We start from the raw sequence: 25,557 nt of genomic DNA, 5'->3' as shown, positions 1-25,557 counted from the left end.
TTTTTTTTAAACAACCTTTTAATATCTTTCTAAGCCAACTTTTAAAAAGAGAAAGTATGAAAAAAAGGTATAAAGTGAGAAACAATTTCACTTTACTCTTAGCCTTCCTGAGTAAGTAAAAGCAAAAGTTGGACTGGCTGTGGTGTTAACAGGCTTCCTAATATGAGATCAGAGAACTCTCCAGTCAAACTCCGACTTCATTCCTTGAACTTCTGAGAAGGTCTCCAATAGGAAGCAAAGTTTGGAGCAGAGAGAACTGAAGTGTTCCGGGACAGTTAGTTCCATTTGTTATTTCTAGCCTGTGTGTGTTTACCTTGTGTCAGGGCACCAGACGACTCTTTTGTGTGTGCCATGTGTGATACATGATTTTACTTAAAAAGGATATTAAGTGAATATTATTAAAATGCATTCTCATTAGTGCAGAGGGGGATGTAGAAAAAAGGTATTACAAAAATCAATGCTATTGCTGCAAAGCAGTTATCTAGTTAGCTAACATAACTAGCAAAGATGGTTGTGGATAAAATGCTACAAAATGAAATGTCACTAGAGTGTATCCAAGAAAACACAGGTTAACCATCATGGGTAAAGGATTAAGTTTTCAATATTTCTTTTGAAACTCTTGTTTCTAAACTAAAAACTATATCCATTAAAATATAAATGAGGTGACCTGTAATGATATACCTTAAAACAGTTTTAAATTAAATTACTACTTGATTCATTGTTACTGTTTCAGATTGTAAACACATTGCTAGACAAAATGATGCTGTGTCTATAAAACTTGTAAATATGACTTTTTAAATAAGTATCTCACTCACTACTAAAGCATTCCCCCTTTTTTTTTTTTGGAGACAGAGTCTTACTTTGTCACCCTCAGTAGAGTGCTATAGTGTCACAGTTCACAGTAACCTCAAACTCTTGGGCTTAAGTGATTCTCTTGCCTCAGCCTCCCTAGTAGCTGGAACTACAGGCACCCACCACAACGCCGGTCTATTTTTTGGCAGGCCCAGGCTGGGTTTGAACTCACCAGCCCCAGTGTATGTGGCCAGCGCTATAACTGCTGAGCTACAGGCACCAAGCCCACTAAAGCATTCTTGATGAAATTTAAGAATAAAAATGTTTAACATTTATAATTTTGTGAGATTAAGTATTTGCTTATTAAACTATCAGAAAGACAAGTAAAGATAGGAATGGCAATTATGAATTATGTGGTTAAAGAAATCCTGCTGCTAAGTTTATTTAAAAGAAGGGCTACTTGATTTTTGAGAAGTTACCAACGACCCTAATTCGTTTGCTGTATGTAGCTCTCTATGGTATAAGCAGGAAAAAATGTAAAACATTCCACATGAAATATGCAGAAAAACTTCTAAAGAGTTTTTAAAATACATTTAATTATTTAATAAACCCTGTTACCAAGATGAATTTGAAATAATTTAAAGTGTAGCCTTAAAATATGTTTGAAAAAGTTTTTCTGTGCATGTTAATATTCTAAGTGAATAGCAATTCTGTATTTTAATTATGTATCTTCCCCCCCAAAATTTAGAAAGCTGTCCCACATAATGTTATGCTAAATCTTAGCATTTATTAAAATTATTATATTATATAATTAGTATTGTATTATATAACTATAAAAAGCACAACTAATTCAAATGGCCTGGGATCTAATAGCAGAAGCAGGAGGTCAGTGAAGAGATTCCAGATGACTTAACAGGAATTATATTCCTAAATGTCAGAACAGCCAATATTAACTTGCTTTTTTAAGAACCAGATGTCCCATTATTTCTTCTATGATTTAATGAGGAACCAGAAGCTGGAATCCAGGAATGCAAATGAAAAATCATTAATAACTCTTACATGATATTCTACACGATGCTATTACCTTTAGAAAGTGCTCTCTCTCGGCAAGGTTGTAATATTAAACAAAGACGTGAAGAAGCACAGTGTCTGCAAATTTCAACTTTTCCTATTCCAAATTGATCAAATATATTTTGAGTTTTATATATTTGAGTGTTGTGTGTGTGTCTGTGTGTTTATGTGTGTTTGTATGTGTAATACATATGTACATATATACATGTGCTTACTCAGGAAGCATTATAATAAAATGGGAATATGTCATCCAGGGAACTTTAAACTCTCCATACAAAGGACTGAATGAGATATTTGTTAAGCCTTTCTATTAAGCTACCTATTTATTTTTGGTGATGTACCAACCAAAAGAATGAGTTTGGACTGAGCCTGTCACTAGTAGAGGTTTTCTTTATTTTTCTTTCTTTATTTTTTTATGAATAGTAAGCACATAGATCATGTATACATGAATGGACTGATGGGGTACAATGTGCTGATTTCATATAGAATTAGGAATGCGTACATCACACTGGTTAATATATACCTCATCTAGTTTACTTAATTACTGTTTATACTCTGTGCTAATAGATCTGACATGTACCCTTGCATTAGGCACCATCGGTGTGATCCCACCATTCACCTTTCCTCTTCCCTCCCATGGCCCCCTCCTCCCTCCTTGATCTTGGGCCACAGTTGTGATCTATTCTTCATATGAAAGTGTGAGTGATTGTAAACTGGTTTCATAATACTACTGAGTACATTGGATATTTTTTCTTCCATTCTTGAGATACTTTACTAAGTAGGATATGTTCCAGTTCCATCCATGTAAATGTAAAAGAGATAAAGTCTCCATCTTTTTTAAGGCTGAGTAATATTCTATGGTATACATATGCTACAGTTTATTAATCCATTCATGGGTCCATGGGCACTTGGGCTTCGTCCATGACTTGACTATTATGAATTGAGCTGCAATGAACAATCTGATGCAAATATCTTTTTTCTGAAGTGATATTTGGTCTTTTGGATATACACCTAGTAGAGGAATTGCAGGATCAAATGGCAGGTCTACTTTTAGATCCCTGAATATTCTCCATACTTCTTTCCAAAAGGGATGTATTAGCTTGCACTCCCACCAGCAGTGCAGAAGTATTCCCTTTTCTCCACATCCACGCCAACATCTGTAGTTTTCGGATTTTGTTATGTGAGCCACTCTTACAGGAATTAGATGATATCTCAAAGTGGTTTTGATTTGCATATCTCTGATGATTAAGGATGATGAGCATTTTTTCATGTATCTGTAGGCCATGTGCCTGTCTTCTTCAGAGAAGCTTCTGTTCAAGTCCTTCACCCACAAAGAAATGGGATTACTTGTTCTTTTCTTCTGCACCAATAGTGGAGAAGTGTTCCCTTTTCTCCACATCCACACCAACAGGAGAGGATATTTGCAGGTTATGCTTCTGACAAAGGTTTGATAACCAGAATCCACAGAGAACTCAAGCTTATTAATAAAAAAAAGAACAAGTAATCCCATTTCATTGTGGGCAAGAGACTTGAACAGAAGCTTCTCTGAAGAAGATAGTTGCATGGCCTACAGACACAGGAAATAATGCTCATCATCTTTAATCATCAGAGAAATGGAAATCAAAACCACTTTGAGATATCATCTAACTCACAGATGAGTAACAGTGGCTCACATAACAAAATCTAATAGAGGTTTTCAATTTTGAGAATGTTCCTATACCCTTCCTTGACAGAACAAAACAATAATAACTAAACCCAAATAATTGTGGCTTTCAGACTTAGAGATCATATCCTGTGTAATGGAATGAGTGTCAGGACGTTTCTGCTTATTTTCATCAGATAATGAGGTACCATGCAATAGTGAAAATAGTGCTTATCACTTAACATTAAAACCTAGTGTATTGGGGGGAGGGTCATGGGTTTTATATGTTCAGTCAGGTTGTCTGATGAAAACACATGTGCCATTTTTGAAGTTGTAATTTGTGATGGTGCCCAAGATCAAATAGCTCTTCACTGAATAGTTATCTTCTACGAAACTCACTTGATTAAGCGTCTCTCTTCCTTCTCACAGGGAAGACAGGGTTAAGAAAGAGAAACAAAGAAGGTAGAATCCTGACAGATGGAGAGGGGGTTCTAAGGCAGTCTGCAGAGATTGCACGTGTTAATGTTTTTGACAAATTTAAGGTACTATTTTTTCTCTCAGCCCCCTTGAAAAACATTATCAGCCACAGCAAAGGAACAAAGGACAATTATTTCTCTCCTTCACTTTGACATTTGAATCACAATAGAAATTTGTGATATTTCTAACCCGGCTAAGACAGAGCAAAGTCAAAATGCAGGACTCAGTCTCAGTGTAGACTAGTTAGAGTCTGTGAACAGCAGCTGGAAAAAAGCGGGCGGGTTTTAGATGGGTGCGGAGCTAGGGGACATGATCCCACTCCTCTCCCACGAAAATCTGCAAAGCCAGAGTTCTCAATTCTCATAATTGGCTGAAAACAGAAAAGGAAACCCAGATCTAGATTTCACATAGCGTATTCATTTTCAGCAATACTTAGAAATGTGTACATTGCAGGAATTATTGGCAGAAATTTGTACTTTGGTGAGTCAAAAATTGATAGTTTACTTTAAAATGCAAGGATCAAGAAGTGACTGTCTGATAAAGACAGTTGATAAAATTTCACTTAACTGCTCTTTGGTTGGTGAAGTTCAGTTTTTTTCTCCTTGAACTTCTCAAATCTGATTCCATTAGAGTCAGTTTACGTTTCCCAGCATAATGATGCATTTTACCCATTCAGCTTTGCCAGTGTTCTCCGAAGCTGGCCAGCAATGATCTCACCTCACCTACGGTATAAATCTATCAGTGCATAAACAACACCATTTTTATTTCAATGCCGATGACACTCTACATGTCGATTTGGCAGTTAAATAATTTATCTCCCTTTTGGGCGCAATCTGCCAGGCTGATTATAACTCCACTTCTGATATTCATTTCATGTTTAATAGTACTTTGCCTCATGAGGATGCTTGTCAATCAATTAAATTGAAATGTCATTCTGACCTTTTATTGGAAACAATTTACTCTTTCTTCATTCCATCACATGCTATTTTCCCCTTTATTCAAATTAAAAGCCTTAATTACTGGTCTTCAGAAACTTTGTGCTGATTAACCTCACAAAACTACGTGCTCCTCAACCTTCCTGACACTTTACTCCCACAGAGGTGATCCACTTGAGTCTGCCTGAGGACCAGAAGCTTAGCGTCACCGCAGCCACCGTGGGACAAAGTGCTGTTCTGAGCTGTGCCATTCAGGGAGCCCTGAGACCCCCCATCATCTGGAAGAGGAACAATATTATTCTAAATAATTTAGACTTGGAAGACATCAATGTGAGTACACAGAGTGGCTTTATAATGTGTGCCTTTCACTGGCTATACTCCAGACTTTGTGAGGTCTGGGAAGCTTAAGGAGTATCAGACGTAGCGTAAAAGATGATTAATGAAACATTGCTATATCTGTTCTTCTGACGGGGAGGACCCTGTGGACCATTTGGAATTTCTCAGATCAGCTGTACGGTAAGCATGTTATGTTGTAATATGTTGGTAAAAAATAAATTGGTGCACAGAGACTGCCTATTAACTTTTACAATGCAAGTACTCATCCTATAAATTTGTATCTAAGAGTTATTTCTATAAATATACTAAGAGAATTCAAGTACATAAAGTTAGAACGCCATCACTAGGTGGCATGTGATTATATACATGAGTGTATGTGTCTGTGTGTGTGAAATGGGATTCTGTACAGATCAGTGGCGGGGATTTACATGAGCTGATATGAAAATATAGTATTTATATGTGCTTCTATTAAATTACATACTCCATGTACTACCTTACACAATGCTTTCATCAATGTAAAATATAAAATATATATTTTTTACATGTAAAAATTTTCTAGAGCCATATATGAAATGATTCACAGAGTATGTTGTAAAAATAGAAATAACCTTCAGAATGGAAGGTATATTTAACTCCAAGAGATAGCCTTTTGTCCTTTTGCACTTCTAAAAGATGCATATATTAATTTTGTGTAAGAAAACATTTCTTGAAATAATAGACAATGTGGTTACTTATTGTGTTCTGATATCTATGGGATACATTCTAGGAGTCTGTGTGTCTGGCAGTGCCCAGCTTTTGCTTAAAGAGTTACTGGGAGCAAGAATGTAACACTCTGATTGGCCACTCCGGGGTTGCATATGTTTAAGCTTATAACAAAGTTATAAGTACCTTTGTTGCATATAACTATAACAAAGTTTATAGTACCTTTGTTGCATATAACAAAGCTTAAAGAGTTACTGGGAGCAAGAATGTAACACTCTGATTGGCCACTGGGTCAAGAGGGACCCACTCACATGGATCCATCTGTATTACTATGGAGCAAGAGCTCTGTAATTTCTCAATAAATGTGTAGGGCAGGAAAAAAGGATTAGAGCTCCTTTGTAGTCTATAAGTCTTAGTGCATCATCTCTAAAAATCATATTTGTGTGTCAAAGGTCTGAGTGTCAGAATTTCTATAATTACTAACCATCTCTATACAGTGTTGCTATGGCTGAGAAACAGCCTATAGCTTGTGAAGAGTTAGAAAGACAGTAAAAGAAATTTGTACAATAAATACTTCATAATGTATTAGGAACAAGAAATATTAATCTAAATGAAAAATATTTTATTTTTCTAGAATGAAGGAACATGTTTTTCTACTCAGGCTTGTTCCTGGGGATTCAAAATTTAAATGCAATGCCACCTGCCACCGGGGGCACCTTCAAAGGTGAACATGTCGGGGCAGGGGGCCGTCTGCCCTTGGTTCTTTGCAACATGTCAAGTCCAACTTCCTGGTTCTGGCTGCTTAGGAAGGAAGAATCACCAGCAGGGCTAATACCATGGAGTGAGCACGGCAGCGATCTCACATGAACATTTCTGTACCCTCAAATGGAAAGTGTCTGTCTGGGGAAACAGGGAGACAGAGACTGATTAACTCGTTCCCTCACTCCCTTTCTCTAGTTTTTTTCTTTTGTTTCCCCAGTCTGGGGGAGGGCTGATAAAAGTGCAAGATGTTACAGCATCTATCCTCAACCTGCCTTGAGCTCCGGCTCCCGATGCCCGCCTGGAGGAGGTGCAGGGAACTCCCACGCTGATAAAGTGTCCCCTCCTTTCTCAGCTCCAGTTGCTTTGGAGAGGATTAGGGTGGGGCAACACCTACTGGAGTGCCCACCCTTAGTCTTCTTCCCAGGTAGAACAACCGCTCCAGACAGCACCAAAGCAGAGAACCCTGTTCAGAAGAGCTGGAGAGCCCATCTACCTAACAAAAAGAGAACGGGGACAAACGCCAGGGCCTTCATCTGTTCCTTCCATGGTATCTGTTTAAAATGAGCAGAAAAAGTGAATATCCATGGTGTCCCTTCTTCTCTGCTCTGTCCACTAGGCTTGAAGTAGTCTCCAAAGTAATTGAAAAAAGCCAGTGAACTTTTAGCAAGAAAAAGAGTTTATTAATGATTTGCATAGCAAGCCAGCTCCATCCTCATTACTGCAGGGCCCATGGAAACCAAAGTTTTGGATTTTATACACAACTTGGAGGAGTATCATCTGAGTCTTGGAAGTCTTGCAGGGTCTTAATTAACTCTGTTCTCAAAACATCCCACTTGCAAGGTCTTAAAAACAACCCACCTGCAAGATGTTAATCAGCCTTATTCCCACAATAGCCCAAATAAGCCTGACCCCCAACAACACAAAATGTCCTAACAGCATCCGTCATCTGCCTTGCTCATATCTAGGTAGCTACCTAGCAGGGATCTGAAAGAGGCAAGCCCATGGATAGTGGTTAGGACCCGACCCTTTCATCAGACACATTGTTTCTCTTCATTGTCTTTTGCTTGTGGTTATGTTACCATACTTAACAACTCATACTTCATTAAATTGGTTAGAAGTGAAAGCTCACCTCCATCATATCAAAGTGAAGAGATGTGGTTCCCAGCGGAGGGGCCAGCCTTAGGTGAACTAAAGAAAAAAATGTTGACAGTTTTGCTCACTTTTTTTTGTTACTTGGTCTGTGTACAGGACAGATTGACAACTCCTTAGTGAGGATTCCCCAGGCTGTCGCCTCTCCTGTTGCTGTCTTGCTCCTGGGTGTGTTATCCGAAGTATTTATGATTTTGCAGCAAATAGCTCCTAAGGTTACCTCCAAGGTGCTTGGAGCTCTCAAGTTTTCCAGCCTAGCCTCATATCAGAGGTGCACAAAGCAAAAGCCCCCTTCACCTCGTCCATCCTCATAGTTGTAGCTATCGCTCAAGCTCCTTTTCACCTGATAATCTGTACCTTCCATCTAAAATATCACCTCAATTCAGCAGGAAGTAGCTTGATGACGACATTGTCCCTCCTCCCCTAGATATGAGAGGATAAATTTGACAGATCAGGATATGTAAGGTTATCTGAAAAGGATAAAAATGTTTCTGTCTCTTCAAAACCCCCTTACCCTTTTTGTGAACTAAAACCTACCTCAGGTCATGCCCCAGAGGGGCAGGGAAGTGCTCTTTGTTCTTTGTGCCACACGATTTGGCGTGTATCTGGGCAGAGGTCGCATCTTAGTAGAAGATAAATCAGAAGCATCCCCTTCAAAAGCTCTGTATTTCTGCTCAGAAGCAGGATGCTGATAATTTGAGATGGGAATGTATCAGCCTCCTCATTCACTAGCAAATTAATAAACTCCTCTTTCCTTCTCAAAAAAAAAAAAAAAAAAAGGTGAACATCATCCTAGAAGATGAAAGAAATAAAAATCTGGTGCTTACACAGTATTTGTGGAAATGAAGCGGGTCCATCCTTTGCCTTAGGAACTTTGGGGTTTTATGTTCTCTTTGCTTAGTTTTTGTCATTGCTCAAGAACGTCATCACCTTTTCACTTACGCTTTGCTGCTTCATAATGAATCCCTAAAATGCAGGTCCAAGGGAGAAGCCTAAACTCCTACTTCTTACATCTTTCCAATAGTTTTGTTTACTGTTCTAGCACATAACTATAAGAGGGACTCTATCTAACATATGCAAATATTGTAACTTAGTTGGTTGTACCCTCACATTGATACAGGGCTGGAGGCACCCCAGCTTGGCCTCAGCAGGGAGGTGCCACTGCCAGGGAGGACCTGCTGAGCTTTCCAGGGGGTACTGGTGCAGCAGATGCAGGAAGGTGAGGGCTGGAGAACCACATGCAGCAGACAGGGGCAAGCAAGGAGGAAGCCCACAGGTCCCTATATAGTTGAAGGGGACCAGGGCACAGCCCACACTGCTGCCCGTGCCAACCTTAGAACCACCCTTGGACCCAGGGAGACCTCCTCTGGCTGCCTATTCCCCTGTGAGCATTTGACAGGCCAAAAGGTGATTCAGAGTTCCCCCATCCAGGGATGAACAGGACCCCTTATTTCATAGGCCTGGACAACTTCATGAAGAGAATGGGCATTCACCTTGGCCTGAGTGGGACTGCAACCATTCATTAATGGGCTCATTTTTAAGCAAAGGGATTTTTCCATTTATTTGTTACCGAGTCCTAGCTAAATGTAACTACAAAGGACCCATGTGACTGCATATACCCTTAGATCAAAGACACAGGCATTGATCGTCTAACTTGGGTCTTTCCCTCTGCCTGGAGCTCTGGTGCTTTTCCTGTATTATTTTCTGGCTAGTAAATTCTATCTTACGTCTGATCTGTGGTCCATGGGTTCATTCTTCGAATCCATCAGACCAAAAACCTACTGAAGAAGTTGCAGTAACAACATTAACCTGAAATTAAAAATATAGGAAGGAAGCTTCTTTTTATTAGCTATAATTTTGATGGAATTTTCCCAAATTTGCTTACATTTGGAAATTTTTCTCAAAGTTTTTGTGGAGAATGGTGTTTAAATCTCTAACATATCAAGAACACTGAGCAGCTGTAATCTCAGGAGCATTCAGGATGCTTTGAGAGACAAGGCCCTAGACAAACTCATCATAGATTTGCTTTATGGTTTGTTACATCCATACTTCATATTTTGTTTTAATGACCATTCCCACTCTTAAGCTTCTCAAGTATTATTTTCAATAAACCCATGCATTTTAGGATGCTATATTCTGAAAACCTCAAAATAAGCTCATTTAGGTTGTTTCAAGCATATGGAAAAATATGCTGTGAGTGATCTTCTATGGATAACTTGCGTAAGGGGATACATTCTTGTGTACAGATCCTGTCAATTATTTTTCCTGCTTTTGAATTCTTGTCTGTTCCAGGAACTAAATATTTCTAAAAAAATGGGCCAGGCATGGCAACTCATGCCTGTAATCTTAACACTCTGAAAGGCTGAGTGTGGTGGATTGTTTGAGCTCAGGAGTTTAGGACCAGCCTAAGCAAGAGCAAGACTCTGTCTCTACTAAAAAAAATTAAACAAACTGCAGGGGTGGGGGCAGCACCTGTGGCTCAAAGGAGTAGGGAGCTGGCCCCATATGCTGGAGGTGGCAGGTTCAAACCAAGCCCGGGCCAAAAATTTCAAAAAAAAAAAAAAATTAAACTATCTGGGCATCATAGTGAGGGTATGTAGTCCCAGCTATGTGGAAGGGGTTAAGGCAGGAGGATCGCTTGAGCCCAAGAGTTTGAGGTTGCTGTAGCTATGATGACACCATGGCACTCTACCAAGAGTGACAGGGTGAGATTCTGTCTCTAAAAATGTATATTTATTTCTAGAAAAATAATATTGGGTAAATTAGGTCTCTATAATATGCATAAACATTAGATAAGTTCTGGCATGAATAAATTGATTTTTATTGGATAAATTTATTTTGGATAGACTTCACTGAGCAGATAAATAAAAACACCTCCAATATTTAGAAAGTTTCGTTTTCATTTTGAGCCATATTTAGTTAAGCTGAACAAACATTCTTAATCTATACTGTACACAGAACTATTAGCCTTTCAAAATTTAAACAGTAGAGAACATTTAAAGGTATCTTTGAAGGAAGGATATTTAATTTTCCAATATGCTCCTGGTGTTTTTAAATACTATGATACCAACAAATTGTCAAAATGCATTTACATGCATTTACCAATATGATGTGAAAAAAGTTATAAAATATCACTTATTGTGTTTAATTTTATACACCTTTCTACTCAATCTGTTACTATAGGTACTTCACTATGTAAATAAACTACGTATATTTTATATGTGTGTATTTGTGGATGAATATTTATATGTATATGTGTATATATATATGTGTAAATGTAGACACATATACACACATATAGTCAGCACTGTCTGTAACAGATATGCAATGGGTTTTCTGTTTACCCATTACCTTTTGATGTTAACATCCTTAAATGTTTCAATATTTTGATGATTGTTACTATGTGATTTTGGCTTCCTTAAATTGGAAATTAGCAATCTGTCATGATCAGCCTTCCTCATAGGACTCCATTTCATCAACAAGAACAAGAAAATACAGGTGCTTCACAGAATTGATTTTCCTCGGCCCATCTTCCTGGGGATGGGGTGACTTCCTGTGCTGTGTAGAGAATCCTACTCTCGTGGACCATAGCGTAAGAACTCTGGGTCTGTTCAGTGTGCAGCTGCAATGGGGTCTTCAATAGGCCAGTCTTAGTATGTGGCTGGGCCATCTCTCTTGGGTTTTTTTTTTAGAGACAGTGTCACTTTATCGCCCTCCATAGAGTGTCATGGTGTCAACAGCTCACAGCAACCTCCAGCTCTTGGGCTTAGGCAATTCTCTTGCCTCAGCTTCCCAAGTAGCTGGGACAACAGGCACCCACTACAACGCCTGGCTATTTTTTGTTGTAGTTTGGCCGGGGCCAGGTTAGAACCTGCCACCCTCGGTATACGGGGCCAGTGCCCTAACCCTGAGCCACAGATGCTGCCCTCTCTGGGTATTTTTAGACCCTGAGATATTTGCTCTTCTGAATATTCTGTGACCTACCTAATATTCTTTACTAAATTCTTTCACTGTTTAAAACTAACTAGAATGGGTTCTGTTATTTGCCACAAAGAATGTTGTCTAATTGATTTTGAGGTTTAATTATCTTAAGTAACATACGTAATTATACTTGCATGCAAAGATTTTTTATGGTTATAAGTGGATTTCTGATGTATTCAAGGACCGAGGTGATCTTCCCATAGTAAAATACAGTCTTGCTTTGTTTATACAAGTACAAAAGATGTTCAGAAAGTTCAGATGCAAGTCAGCTTTTATAGCTTATCAGTATATTATCTATTTGCACAAAATGGTTTCAATTCCCATTAAATTATGTAAAGTTAGAATTATAATTGCCTAATGTCAAAAGGAAGCAATGACAATTTGTAAAATTCTTTATTTTTACAGTGTATATTAGACAGGATTGAATGTATATTTCCTTAGATAGTGTATAAATACATTGTCATTGCTAAAAATTAAAATACTGTAGACGATTTTAAAAAGCATAACTGTTCCTTGTTTTTATATGCTTTCATTTTTATATCCACTATATTTAATTAAAAAAAATGTTTATTGTATTCTCAAGTGCAGAAGAAACCCTGTGACTATGCTTTTAATCCCTGTTTCATGCATTGCATGTATAATTTATTTCTTTACTAGGATAGGTTCGTATCTCTCCTCATTATCTCATTACCGCATGCTATCATGAGCTCCACAAACAGTTCCACAAGGCAGGGACTCTTATGCCCATTTACCTTGGTGGAAATTTACGATGCGAGAGTGACTTATCTGGTTATTATTTACCTCAGGTTACTGAACTAATACGTGGTAGTAAGTTCTGGGCCTTTGACGTGTGTGACCCTATTGACTCTAGAGTAGGGGGTTAACCACTGTGTGGAAGTGAGACATTCCGCAGATTTCTGCTAACTTTAAGAAAACGTATCCCAAATAATTCTGGCCAGATCTATTACAAATGGATCTGCTCCACTCTGTTATTATGTGTGGACTGACTGATACTCAATTGGTGTTGGAAACCTTTCATTTGGCCTGTCTTCTGTTTTGCATCAAATGAATAAAAGCACAGTGCTGAACTGCAGAGCCAGAAGGACAGTGGTTTGCAAGATGAGTGGTGGATGTGGACTGTCTGGGTTCCAGTTCATCTTCAGTCTCTTAGGAACAGTGTGACCTCCAACAAGTTATTTAAACTCTCTGTGCCCCGGGTCCCTTATCTGTAAGATGAAGATAACAATAGGATTATCACATTTTTTGTGAGAATTAATGAGATAAACTAAATCTATTGACATTATATGAGGCGCGTAGTGAGTTTTCAATGAAATACCATCTGTTTCTTCTCTTCTTTGTTTCTCCTTCTTCCTTTCCCTTCGTTCTTCCTTTTCTCTTTTTGTTTCAAGGAGCACAGATGCCCTCAATCTGCCTAAAACAATAGGATTTTACTGATAGAATACACAGAATGCTGATGGAGATTGGGAATTACAAGAAAGGCTGGAAACAAATTGTAACTGGTTGTAATAACTATTAGAAATGGAAGGTTTTTTTTTTTTTTTCAATTCAAGGCAACTTCAGGAATTATACTATCTTAGCTCTTGAGCGGCAGTCTTTTATTACTCTCTTCTGCAAAAATTTGCTGTTATATTCACTCAAGGAATGAATTTGTCTTTCGCGTCTCCTTAGTCTTCTTTCGGCCTAAATTCCTGAAGAAGCTCACTGGCTTATTTTGATCTGGTTCCTGGCTTGCAAGTTCTCTTTGTCAGGGAACCTGAATGAGGAAGGGCAAGGCAAGCCTAAAGATAAAGACACAGTTTCAAGAGAAAGGTAGGGAAAGGACATCTATAGACTAGGTTGATAGGTCTGGCAGTCAGAAGGGGAAAAAGAGAGAAGCTGAAATGAGGCACTGTTTTGTGTGAGTTGACTACCAAGAAAGTTGCGGCTGTAGAGCAGAGACTTTGTTTTGTTTGTTTAACTTGAGAGGAATAATTAGGTCTAAAGGTCCTTAACACTCTTGTCTATATTTTATTTATAATACCTACAGTAGCTCACTATTCATTAAGTTATAATCTATTCTAAATTGAGCACTGAAATAAAATTACTTCATATCAAATATACCAATATTGGTTTTGCTACTTCTGGGCTATGTGGTTAGAATGGATAGATTAAAGATATTTAAACTTCATTTTCTGCACCTATTTAATAGAGAAGTCATCATAAATCAATGCAATACCCAGTGTTCAATACAATGTCTGCTAGTTCTTTAATCATTATCAGTAGCTTTCAATATGGCATTGTTAATAGTGTTTATACTAAAACTTATGAAAATATTTCTTTGAAAAAAATGATGTGACTTACATTGACTTTCAACAATAGCGCTGTTTAATAAAATAAAGAGCTCCCAGGTAAATCTAAATCTCAGATATGTTATAAATATGTTTTATTATTTATAATACATATTATTAAAATATTCCATATTTTTCAAAATGTATTCTTATTTATCTGAAATCTAACTTAAAGTGGATTTTTCTCATTCTTTATTTGCTAAGTCTGGCAGTCCGCATAAAATTCAAACAGGTTTAAATACCGTATTTAACCACTTTTCTACAAATGATAATGTGGCTTATGTTACAGAGCTTAAATGTTTGGACTGCTGAAACATCATGTAACTTTATCCACTCACTTTGTAGATTTTTATTATTTCCTCATTCTTCCCCTTAAAGTAAGGTGACCAGATGTTCTGTTTTTGGTGGGACAGTCCTGATTTTTGACAATTTGTCCCATGTCCCGAGGCATTTTTAAAAAGTCCCAATTTTTGGAAAGAATGCACCACAAGCTAGGGAACACGGAAGAACAGGAAGGGAATATACGGTTTTTGGCTGCCATGTGGCTATTTCACCAGGATATGTTTTATATTATTTTTGTTAATTTTATAATGTTAAACTTTAATAATAACAAATAATTGTTGAGAATTGATTATTGAGAACTGCTTATCAAAGTTTGCATTGTTTTCAGGCCCCGCCCCTGCCAGATCCTGCCCCCTCCCCCCCCAGTCAGTTGGTGTCCCACTTTACTAATGTTAAAATCTGGTCACCTTATCTTAAAGCAATTTAGCTACATCAGTACAATCTATATTAGCACTGAGCAGAGGACCCTGGGGGGGGGGAAGTGGCTTCAACCTATAGGAGTTTGTTCTTTCATAAAACATACTATAAACACCTGGCATGCCTGCTCCATAGTGCATCTGAGTCTCAATCACCTATCAGTTTCTCTAGCATTCTCGGATCATGGCTTCCATCCTTAAAGTCATTCCAGGATTCCAGGATGGCTGCAGGAGCTCCAGCCATCAATCTACGTTCCAGAGCCTCAGCAGTGCAAAGCAGGTGAAAGATAAAGAGCACTTACCCTTGCCCTTATAAAGAGTCTTCCTGGAAATCCTGCAACTCTATAGTTTACTGCCATTCAATAACTAATATAACCATAGTGAGAGGCTGGTCAATATGATCATTAATTTAAGCACACTGCTTAGCAGTCTGCTACAAAGGAGGAACAGGAAAGTGGATATTTGGTGGCAATAAGCAGTGTTTACCACTCTATACAAGGCCATATAAGAGAATAAGAAATACTCTACTTATAATTTTTTTGTTCTTCTGAATTAAGTAAAAGTATCCATCTGATTTCAAATCTCTGTGGCTCTGCACACCAATTTTCTTCCATGCTAAATTGAATCCGTCTTCAATTTGGTTGTTTGTTTTGCTTTTATAGGCCTTTCCTTAAATATGTTGCTTTTATTTTATTTTTTACATTCAGTACGACAGCTTTTTATTATCATCATTTTTTTTTTTTTTTTGTAGGAACTGACTTTATTCTGCTAGCCTGGAAGAAAAACATGACAAGTTTGATAAAACTTAGACTGTGTTAAAAGGAAGTATAAACATCAGTTTTGTAAACAGTTGGGGAGAAGCAGATTTTGTAGGTGTCCTAATGTAGACTTGAAATGCTAGATCAAAATGTACATTTTAAAGTCCTAATTTATCTCTCTCATGAGATAGGTTTTAAGACTTTGCACCAGACCAAATGACTTAATTTACATATACAGTAGAACCTCCATAGTTGACCACTTCCTTACATTGACAACTTTCATAATGCGAGCTAATTTTCATAGACCAGGCATCACAAAACGTACATATCAGTACAGTAGGCCTAGTTCTTTGTGTTGACAACCTCCGTACGTTGACCAATTTGTTATAGTCCATTGGTTGGTCAACATACAGAGGTTCTGCTGTATGTATGCTTCTAAGTGTATGTGTGTGTGTGTATAAATGTACATATATTTTTATTTATCTATTGGTATTTTTCTATTGATAGACATTGATGTTACAATAAACATGAATATACAGATATCTCTTTGAGATAATGATTTCGATTAATTTGAGTATATTTCAGAAGTGGGATCATATGTTAATTACATTTTTAATTTTTTGAGGAATTCTCCTACTCTTTCCCATAGTGTATGTACCATTTTACTTCCCCACTAATGGTGTAAGAGGTTCCTATATCTCCACGTTATTGGTAGCACTTGTTTTCTTTTGTGGTTTTTTTTTTATTTTGTTTGTTCATCTTTTTAATAGCCATCGAAAGGTTCCAGACCCAAGGATAAAATCATTCCCAGACACAAGACGAAAGGAAAATGGAGATCCAATTCATGGGATTAAAGTGGCTTTTATTCCACCTGGAGGGCAGGTGGGGTGAGATTCCTGACCAGAGAAAAATTCATACATGGACTAAGGCCGACAGGAATTTAAAGGGTTAGGGCCGCCAGGATTGGTAGCATTCCTATTTCCTAGGAAGGACATGAGTGCAACCTTTCCTGGGCCAGCCATAACCTGACCCTGCCTGGACCAAGCAAGATTATTTGGGCAGGTACCTGATTCTATCAGCCATCTTAACATGTGTGAGGTGCTACCTCATTATAGTTCTTTTTTTTTTTTTTTTCAGATAGAGTTTTACTCTGTCACTCTAGCTGGAGTGCTGTGGCACCATAGCTCACAGCAACCTTAAGGTTGCACCTCACACATGTTAAGATGGCTGATTACATTTAAAGTTTGTAATAGAATCTTTCTACCTCAGAAGGGACTGCAGCTGTTCTGAAGAGCTGGGATTGCAGAAGCCCACCACCAGGCCCTGCTTGATTTTTCTATTTTTCAGTAGAGATGGGGTCTCCATCTGGCTCAGGCTGGTCTTGAACTCCTGAGCTCAAGCAATCCACTGCCTCAGCCTCCCAGAGTGCTAAGATCACAGGCATGAGCAACCTCACCATGTCCAGCCTCACTGTGGTTTTAATTTGTATTTCTCTGTTGATTATAATATTTAATGTTATTTCATATAATTCTTGACCATTTGCATTTCTTTTATTGGAGAAATGTCTACTCAATTCCTTTGCCCATTTTTTCTTTCTTTTTTTGAGATAGAGTCTCACTATGTTGCCCTCCATAGAGTGCAATGGCATCACAGCTCACAGCAACCTCAAACTCTTCAGCTTAAGTGACTCTTTTGCTTCAGCCTCCCAGTAGCTGGGACTACAGGTGCCTGCTACAACACCCAGGTGTTTTTGTTGTTGTTGTTGTTATTGTTGTCATTGTTGTTTAGCAGGCCCTGTCTGGTTTTGAACCCATCAGCTGCAGTGCATGTGGCTGACACTCTAACCACGGAGCTACAGGTGGCAAGCCTCCTTCGCCATGTTTTTTTTTTTTTTTTTGGCCGGGACTGTGCTGGAACCCGCCACCCTTGGCATATGGGGCTGGCGCCCTACTCCTTGAGACACAGGTGCCACCACTCCTTTGCCATTTTTAAATAAAAATTTGGAGATTTATTTTTTTTGTCTTTGTTACAGAGATGTAAAAAAAGTGTTGACAGAATTCAATACCCATCTACTAGATTTATAAAAAAAAGATCTCTCAACAAACTAGGTATAGAAGGAATCACATAATAAAGGCCATTTATGGGCTGGGCGCCTGTAGCGCAGTGGTTACAGCATTGACCACATACACCGAGGCTGGCAGGTTTGAACTCAGCCCTGGGCCAGTTAGACAACAATGACAGCTGCAACAAAAAAATAGCTGGATGGATGTGATGTGTGTAGTTCCTGCTATCTGAGAGGCTGAGGCAAGAGAATCGCTCAAGTCCAAGAGTTTGAGCTGTGACACTACGGCACTCTACCGAGGGCAACGAAATGAGGCTGTCTCAGAAAAAGCCATCTATGAAAACCCCACACCTAACATTATGCTAACTGGTGAAAAATGTAAAGCTTTTTGTCTGAGAGCAAAAACAGGTCACTCTTCCCACTTCTATTTAACAGGACGCTGAAAGAGCAGAGCAGTTAGGCAAGAAAAGTAATTTAAAAATATTCAAATCAGAAATGAAGAAGTAAAATTAACTTGCGATGGATGTGATATTATATGTAGGAAAACCTGAAATACACACACAGACTCAAATACACACAGTGCTGTTAAAAGTAATAAATGAATTCATTATAGTTGCAGGCTACAAAATCAACATACATTATTTGTATAATGTAATTCTATGTACTAGGAATGCATCATTCAAAAATCAGAAAATAATCTCATTTACAATATCACCAAAAAGAATTAAATGCATAGGAATAATGTAATGCACTTGTACTCTAAAAACTACCATGTATGAAAAAATGTAAGAGAACACAAATCAATTAAAATGGCATCCCTCGGTCACAGAACTGATGATTTTATTTTGGTAAAGGGTCTGTATTACCTAAAGTGATGTATAGAGCCAATTTAATATTTATCAAAATTTCAGGGCCTATTCACAGAAGTAGAAAAATAAATTCTAAAATGTATATGGACCTACAAAGAATCACAAACATCCAAAGTAATTTTGAGAAAAAAAAAAAAGCAGGAAAACTCTTATTTCCTTATTTCCAAACTGACTACAAAGCTATATTAACTAACACAGCATGGTACTGGCATAAAGACAGAAATCCCAGAGGATGGCGCCTGTGGCTCAAAGTAGTAGGGCGCCAGTCCCATATGCCAGAGGTGGCGTGTTCAAACCCAGCCCCAGCCAAAAACAGCAAAAAAGAAAGAAAAAGACAAAAAGCCCAGAAATAAACTCCTACATCGATGGTCAAATGATCTTTGATACAGGTGCCAAAACCACACAATGGGTAAGAAGTAATCTCCTCAACAAATCATATGGGGAGAACTGTATATCCACACGCATGTTTGACTCTTATACCATATGCACAAATGGACTCAAAATGGATTAAACACTTGTAAGAAGGCACCACACTGTTCTAAACTCCTAAAAGAAAACATGCGGTAAAAAATCACGATATTATTCTTGGCAGTGATGTCTTAGATATGACAACAAATCACAGGAGGCAACAGAAGCACAGACAAATGGGGCCAAGTCACACCTAACAGCTTCTGCAAAGCACAGGAAACAATAGAGTCAAAGGCAACCTATAGAAGATTTTGCAGCCTGCAAATATAATGAATTCAGCTTTGTGTGTATTTGAGTCAATGTGTGTATTTCAGGGTTTTCTACATATAATCATGTCTATTGCAAAGATGATTTTACTTCTTCATTTCTGATTTGAATATTTTTAAATTATTTTTCTTGCCTAATTGCTCTGCTCTTTCTGCATCATGTTAAATAGAAGTGGGAAGAGAGGCCTGATTTTGCTCTTAGACAAAACCTCTGTATTTGCAAACTATAAATCTGATAAATGGTTAATATCCAAAATTTTACTTATTTTTGATATCCCAAGTCAGTTATCAAAAACAAGAAAAATAATAACAGTAATATCTTGAGTAAAAATGATTATTATTAAGATACTCTCTAGGACTTCAAGAAGTTTATAACATATACAATTAATCTTCATTTAAGGCAAAATATTCTGTTAAAGTAAAATACAGAGACTGATATTAAACAATTAAAATCATCATTTTAACTCAAACCAGTATCCAGTTGCAGGTGTAACTCCTTGGTGTATTGCTAGGGTTTTGTCTCTCCTCCTCTCTCCCCCTCTTCTCTCCTCTCCTCCCCTCCCTTCCCTCCCCTCCCTTCCCTCCCCTCCTCTTCCTCCTCTCCCCTCCCTCTTCTCTCCCCCTCCCCTCTTTTCTTTTCTCTTCTTTCTCTCTCTCTTTCTCTCTTTTTTTTAATCTAGGCTAAAGGCAAACACACACATAAACAAAATCTAGTTTTGTTTTTTTCCCCCAGTACATAGCTAGAAAAATTAGTACTGGAAGACAGCATATCAAAACATAATAAATAAAATTTGCATTGTATGTCTATATTTTAAAGACATTAAAGGCTTAATATAGAAAATTATATATTAGTTAGAAAAAGAAAGGTTCCAGTATATATGTACTACACTTCAAATTTATAAGGAAAATCTCCAAGTCATATTTTGTTTCCCAAGATTGAAAGAAATAATTTTAGTAGTAGAACATTCTAACTGTGCTACTTAATTTTAATACTTAAATCAGTGAGAAAACATAACTTTTCCCTTTAAAAGTATGAATTTTTCTGTGTGTACTTGTGTTTACATGTGTGGGGGTGGGGGGGCATTTTTACCCTATCCTCATTGTTAACAGAGCTGATATTTTGTAACACAATAAAAATAATTTAATTAGCCAGATCATATTTTGCCACTTTAGAAACCTACAGTGTTGTCTTAATATGAAATGTATTGAGGATACCATCAAGATGTTACTTAACAAAAAGAGCTGTTGACTTTTGTTTTCAGTAGACTATAAATAATCCATTTCTTTTCCCCTTTCAACTAAAATGTAGACATTTAAAGTTTGTAATAGAATACACTGCTCACCATATAATTTTTATCACTGATTCATTTTTAATATAGGCCTGAGGACATTGTAGCTCTAAAATTCTGAGTGGCATCAGAGAATATTTATGATTCAAAATTTTCCAAGCCGTATAAACAGAGAGTGCTGGCCAAGCTGAAGAAGTTCAAATTCTTTCCCAAATATAAAGCATGAAACGTGCATTAATTTTCCACTTAAATACATGTTACACGTGTTCAATAGTAATTACTACACTGGAGAAACTACATGCGATCATGAATCACCTGGAAGTACATTGTTTTAAAATTAATAGTCTTCCGAAATTGCTTTTTTCCAGCTGATGTAAAACCCTGAATATTTCAATTCAATTCTCAAAAATGTCTTAAAATCATTTCATGTAATGTAAAATATAGTTTTAAATGTCCTTCTTCATAGCTTTGGAACTTATCTATGAAGACTGTAATATAGAAACTGCGATGTCCATGTGAGAGTGGGTAGCAGAGACATGCGTGTAGGAGTCTGTTGACTACATGGTAATTTTCAGTTCAGGTTCCAAAATTATAAAAAATATGTTATTTAAATTTTTATGAGAAATATTAATATTGAAACATGCCTTCACTATGGCATTTTTTCTTTCAATAAGAATCTTGGCTAAGTAACTGTTTTTATTTATATTCTTTATTGATGAAGATGCATTTTTAATTTTCCTTTATTATCTTTCTGAACCCACTGCTGCAACTACTGTGTTTCAGCTAGAAATGTCTAAAAGTTGCACCTCTACTTGAAATTTCTCTTTGGGTCCCCGTGTTTTCATTTGAATGTGCAATATTCAAGAAAATTTCATTATCCCCCAAAGCTAGAACATTTGCCATGTTTTCTAGTCAAGGGACACACAGCCAGAAAGCGATCTGGCCAGGTTTGCTCCTCTTTTTTTTCTTTTTTTTCCCCTTCCAATCTAATCTGTCTCAAAACCTTGTGAATTTAACTTTTTCATTTACTTTAAACTCATTCTGTCATCTCGGCTCCACTGCAGTGGCCTCAGTTTAAGGCCTGCCATTTCTCATCTTCAAACTTTATCCTTGCCTATTGAGACTGCGTCCTCGCGTCGAAGCCATCCGTCATATTACAGCCAGACAGATCTTCATAAAATTTACATGTGACCATTTCTCTTTCCTTTTTAAATCCTTTAATGGCTTCTTGTAGATTCCTGGGGAAAAAGTTTCTAACTTGTTCTAAAAAGATTATTTCTTTATTAATGCTTGCTGCTTTTCTCCCATGTTCTTTCTTTACCATAAACTCCATAGCACTAGCTCTTCCCTATGTTGTTTGACTACTACTATTTTTTTTTGCTGTAATTTATTTATTTTTATTATTTCAGGTTCATTGAGGATACAAAGAATGAGGCTAACTGATTACATTTGTTAGATAAATTCCCTTTTAGAGTTGTGTCTCACCCCCAAGAGTTGTGCCATATACCGTGACCCTCATCTCCTTGCCTCCTCCCCTTCCTTCCACTTGTTCCTCCACCCCCCACTTTGAATTGATTTGAGTTTTTCTTTTATGAGGTTATATAAAAGATCATCTACTGGCTTCATATTAGAATTGAGTACATTGGATTCTTGGTTCTCTATTCTTGTGATGCTTTACTAAGAAGAATGTGTTCCGACTTCACCCAAGTTAATACCAAAGTTGCAAAGTCTCCCATCTTTTTTTAATGGCTGCATAGTACTCCATGGTGTACATATAGCACAGCTTGTTAATCCATTCCTGGGTTGGTGGGCATTTAGGCTGTTTCCACATTGTGGTGATTGTAAATTGAGCTGTGATAAACAATCTAGTGCAAATGTCCTTACGATAAAATTACTTTTTTTCTTCTGAGTAGATGCCTGGTATAGTAATGGGATTGCAGGATCAAACAGAGGAGTACTACCATTTTGAACAGATTCTTCTCTCTACTGAAGATCATCTTTTTTTCCTCCCCTTCATCTACATAAATCCAGTGAGCGCTTCATCTACATAAATCCAGTGATTCCTTTGAAAATAGACAAACACTTCTTATTCTGATCATACTCTTTCTTTCCCTTAAGTTTTCCATGCACTGACTATAGTACTTGTTGCATGACAATAAAGCTGTTTGTATTCCTGTCCTTCTTCCTTGGCCTACAAAATTTGAGCATTAAGACCATCATGAATTAAACTTTATGTTACAGTGATACCACTGTACTGACACATAGTAGGTATTCATAATTTTAAATGCACAAATAACAACTGATAAAGTGATGGCTCTTATATTTGCAATTATGCATTGTTGAGTATTTTTATGGACTTTTTTGTATTTAAAGGCTTGATAAAGATTTTATTTTCTTACTGTAGCCCCATGCAAGGTTGTACATCAACCTATATTTATTGGCAAGCAATCATTAAAGCCTAGCACAGCGCAACAATTTCTAGAGTCAATTTATTTAACAACAATTTTCATTAAGCATATAGATTTTTTACTACACTTTCATTTAATATCTTATCATATGCAATAAGGTAGGCAAGAAAAAAGATGAAGGGAAACACATGTGATCCTTGTTTAATCTGCAAGCATTTAACAAATATTGATTTAACTGCTACACATTTTCAGGCACTCAGCTAAATGCCAAAGCTATAAATATAAGAGATGTCATTTCAGTCTCACAAATCTCACTGATTTGAAGGAGTAAAAAAGAAAGGAAGAAAGAAAGAAAACAACTGCATTAATTTTAATAATGCACTATGAAATGGTTATAGAAATATATACACCAGAAAATGGAAATCAAAGTTGACATCTTCACCACCACGTGAGTTATGAATTATCTTTAAGTTTTCACATAACTTTTACATTACTAATCTTCAAGTTTTTATATTATGTTTTTATTGATGTATGCTTTAGGATTTTTTATATGAAATTTTTATCCTCTTTTCATAAATGTGGGTTACTACAAAAATTTTGAGGTAGATTGTGTTGTGGTCCATTATTTCACTTCCAAGAAACACAGTTGACAGTGTCTTTTCTGATTCACCTGTGCGAGTTTCAACTTGTTTAGCATATCAGTGTTACTGGGAGGGCTTCATTTATTTCCATCCACAAGAATTTTATGTTTTTCTGATTTCCTGTATCTCAAAACTTTCATAATGACCCACACACAGCACCATGGCCTCAAGGAAAAATTTTCTTTTTGTATGTGTGGCAGTCAATGTGTTAAGTGTTAAAGACCATATAATACTTTCAAAGAATGCACAAATCTTGAAGTTTAGATGATAACCAAGTGAAAAAGCAGCTGATAGGTATCCCTGGGAAAGAGAGGAGCAGATTTGGGAGAGCATGGTACGTTGCTCCTACTGTCTAACACAGTGGTTCTCAACCTGTGGGTTGTGACCCCTTTTTAACAATGAAAATACATCCTGAATATCAGATATTTACATTATGATTCGTAACAGTAGCAAAATTACAGTTATGAAGTAGCAATGAAAATAACTTTATGGTTGGGGTTCATCACAACATGAGGAACTGTATTAAAGGGTTGAGGCATTAGGAAGGTTGAGAACCACTGGTAACAGTATGCAAAGACTACAGATTAAGAAAAGGCACGAATATTTTTATTTGACTATGGAGCTGCATATTTATGCTTATAACATACCACAATGATACTGAGCTGCACATTCATACTTACAACACTTATCACATAGCATTTAATGAATACTTATTTTTCATATATTGTAACCTGTCATTAAAAAAGTATTAGCACATTTATTTCTTAAAACAAAACTTATGTAAACCCATCTGGGGATTCATATACAAAACATGATGTTTAAATTTATATTTTTCTTTTTTTCCTATGGTAAAATACATATAATGCATGATGTACCATTTTTACCATTTTAAATGTCAAAGTCAATGGTAATGCATATATCCATGATGTTGTGTGACCATCGCCACTGTTCATTTCTATAACTCTTTCTGCCTTGCACAAATGAAATTCTGTACCCATTAGACACTAACTCTTTATTTTTTCCTTCCTTTCAGCCCATGGCAACTACCATGCTGCATTCTGACTCTGTGATTTTGCCAACTCTGTGTACCTCATATCAGGCAAATCTTGCAGGGTTTGTCCTTTGCTAATTATCATCCTGAAGGTTCATCTCTGTTTTTGTAAATGTGTTAGTCTTCCTCTGGCTCTGGTGGGTCTGGGCATTCATTAAGCAAAGAGTAAAACTCTCCTTGCTCTTCTTGTTCTGTTAAAACATTCCTCCTAAGTTGTAGAAGATTTTCTCCAGGTAACCCCTCCACCTTTTGCAAATTCTCCATGCTGATGACCTGTTGATCCCTTGTACACATCCTGAGTTACTGAGCTCTGACTGACCCTCCCATCACTTCCTGAGTTACAAGTGCTCCACACTCTGAATTTCTTTAAAAGAGGCCCCTCACCCTAGCTGGGGTTGTGGCCATTTTCCATTTTCTGTGAACACCCATCTGCTTGCAGACAATCTTAGTAACCCTCTGCTGTTAACTCTAGTCACCCTGGTTCTTTGTGGCACGTTTCTACCTTTTGACATCTCTTAGTAGCAATTTAATTGCATCTGAAGCTTTTACTAAAATATAATTCCCTTCTTTCTCTCTTTTTAAAGTGTGTCTATTTTGTCTGATATTAGGATAGCCATCCTGGTTCCCTCCTTTTACTTTTAATATATTTGTGTCTTTCTAACATGAGTCTCCTGCAGGAGGCATATAGTTCTGATTTCATACACTCTTCAACCTCTGTCTTTTGATTGGAAAGTTTAGTTCAATTTACATTTAAACTATCCATATGGTAAGGGGTACGTGATTTCAGGTACA

The 25,557-nt window shown here is 37.1% G+C and overlaps 1 protein-coding gene across 1 annotated transcript in view; it reads left to right on the top strand.

Moving 5' to 3' along the window:
• The window catches only part of FSTL5 (follistatin like 5), a 512,268-nt gene that overhangs the window by 243,850 nt on the left and 242,861 nt on the right, over window positions 1–25,557 (top strand). Inside the window, exon 5 of the mRNA XM_003794706.2 lies at window positions 5,081–5,247. Within this exon, the coding sequence (XP_003794754.1) occupies window positions 5,081–5,247 (167 nt within the window). The remainder of the gene's footprint in view (window positions 1–5,080; window positions 5,248–25,557) is intronic.

This window comes from Otolemur garnettii, unplaced genomic scaffold (genome assembly GCF_000181295.1).
Source record: "Otolemur garnettii isolate 467f Iridium unplaced genomic scaffold, OtoGar3 scaffold00085, whole genome shotgun sequence".
Taxonomy (NCBI): Eukaryota; Metazoa; Chordata; class Mammalia; order Primates; family Galagidae; genus Otolemur; species Otolemur garnettii.
The sequence above is the reverse complement of the archived record's forward strand: the minus strand, read 5'-3'. Positions and strand labels throughout refer to the sequence as shown.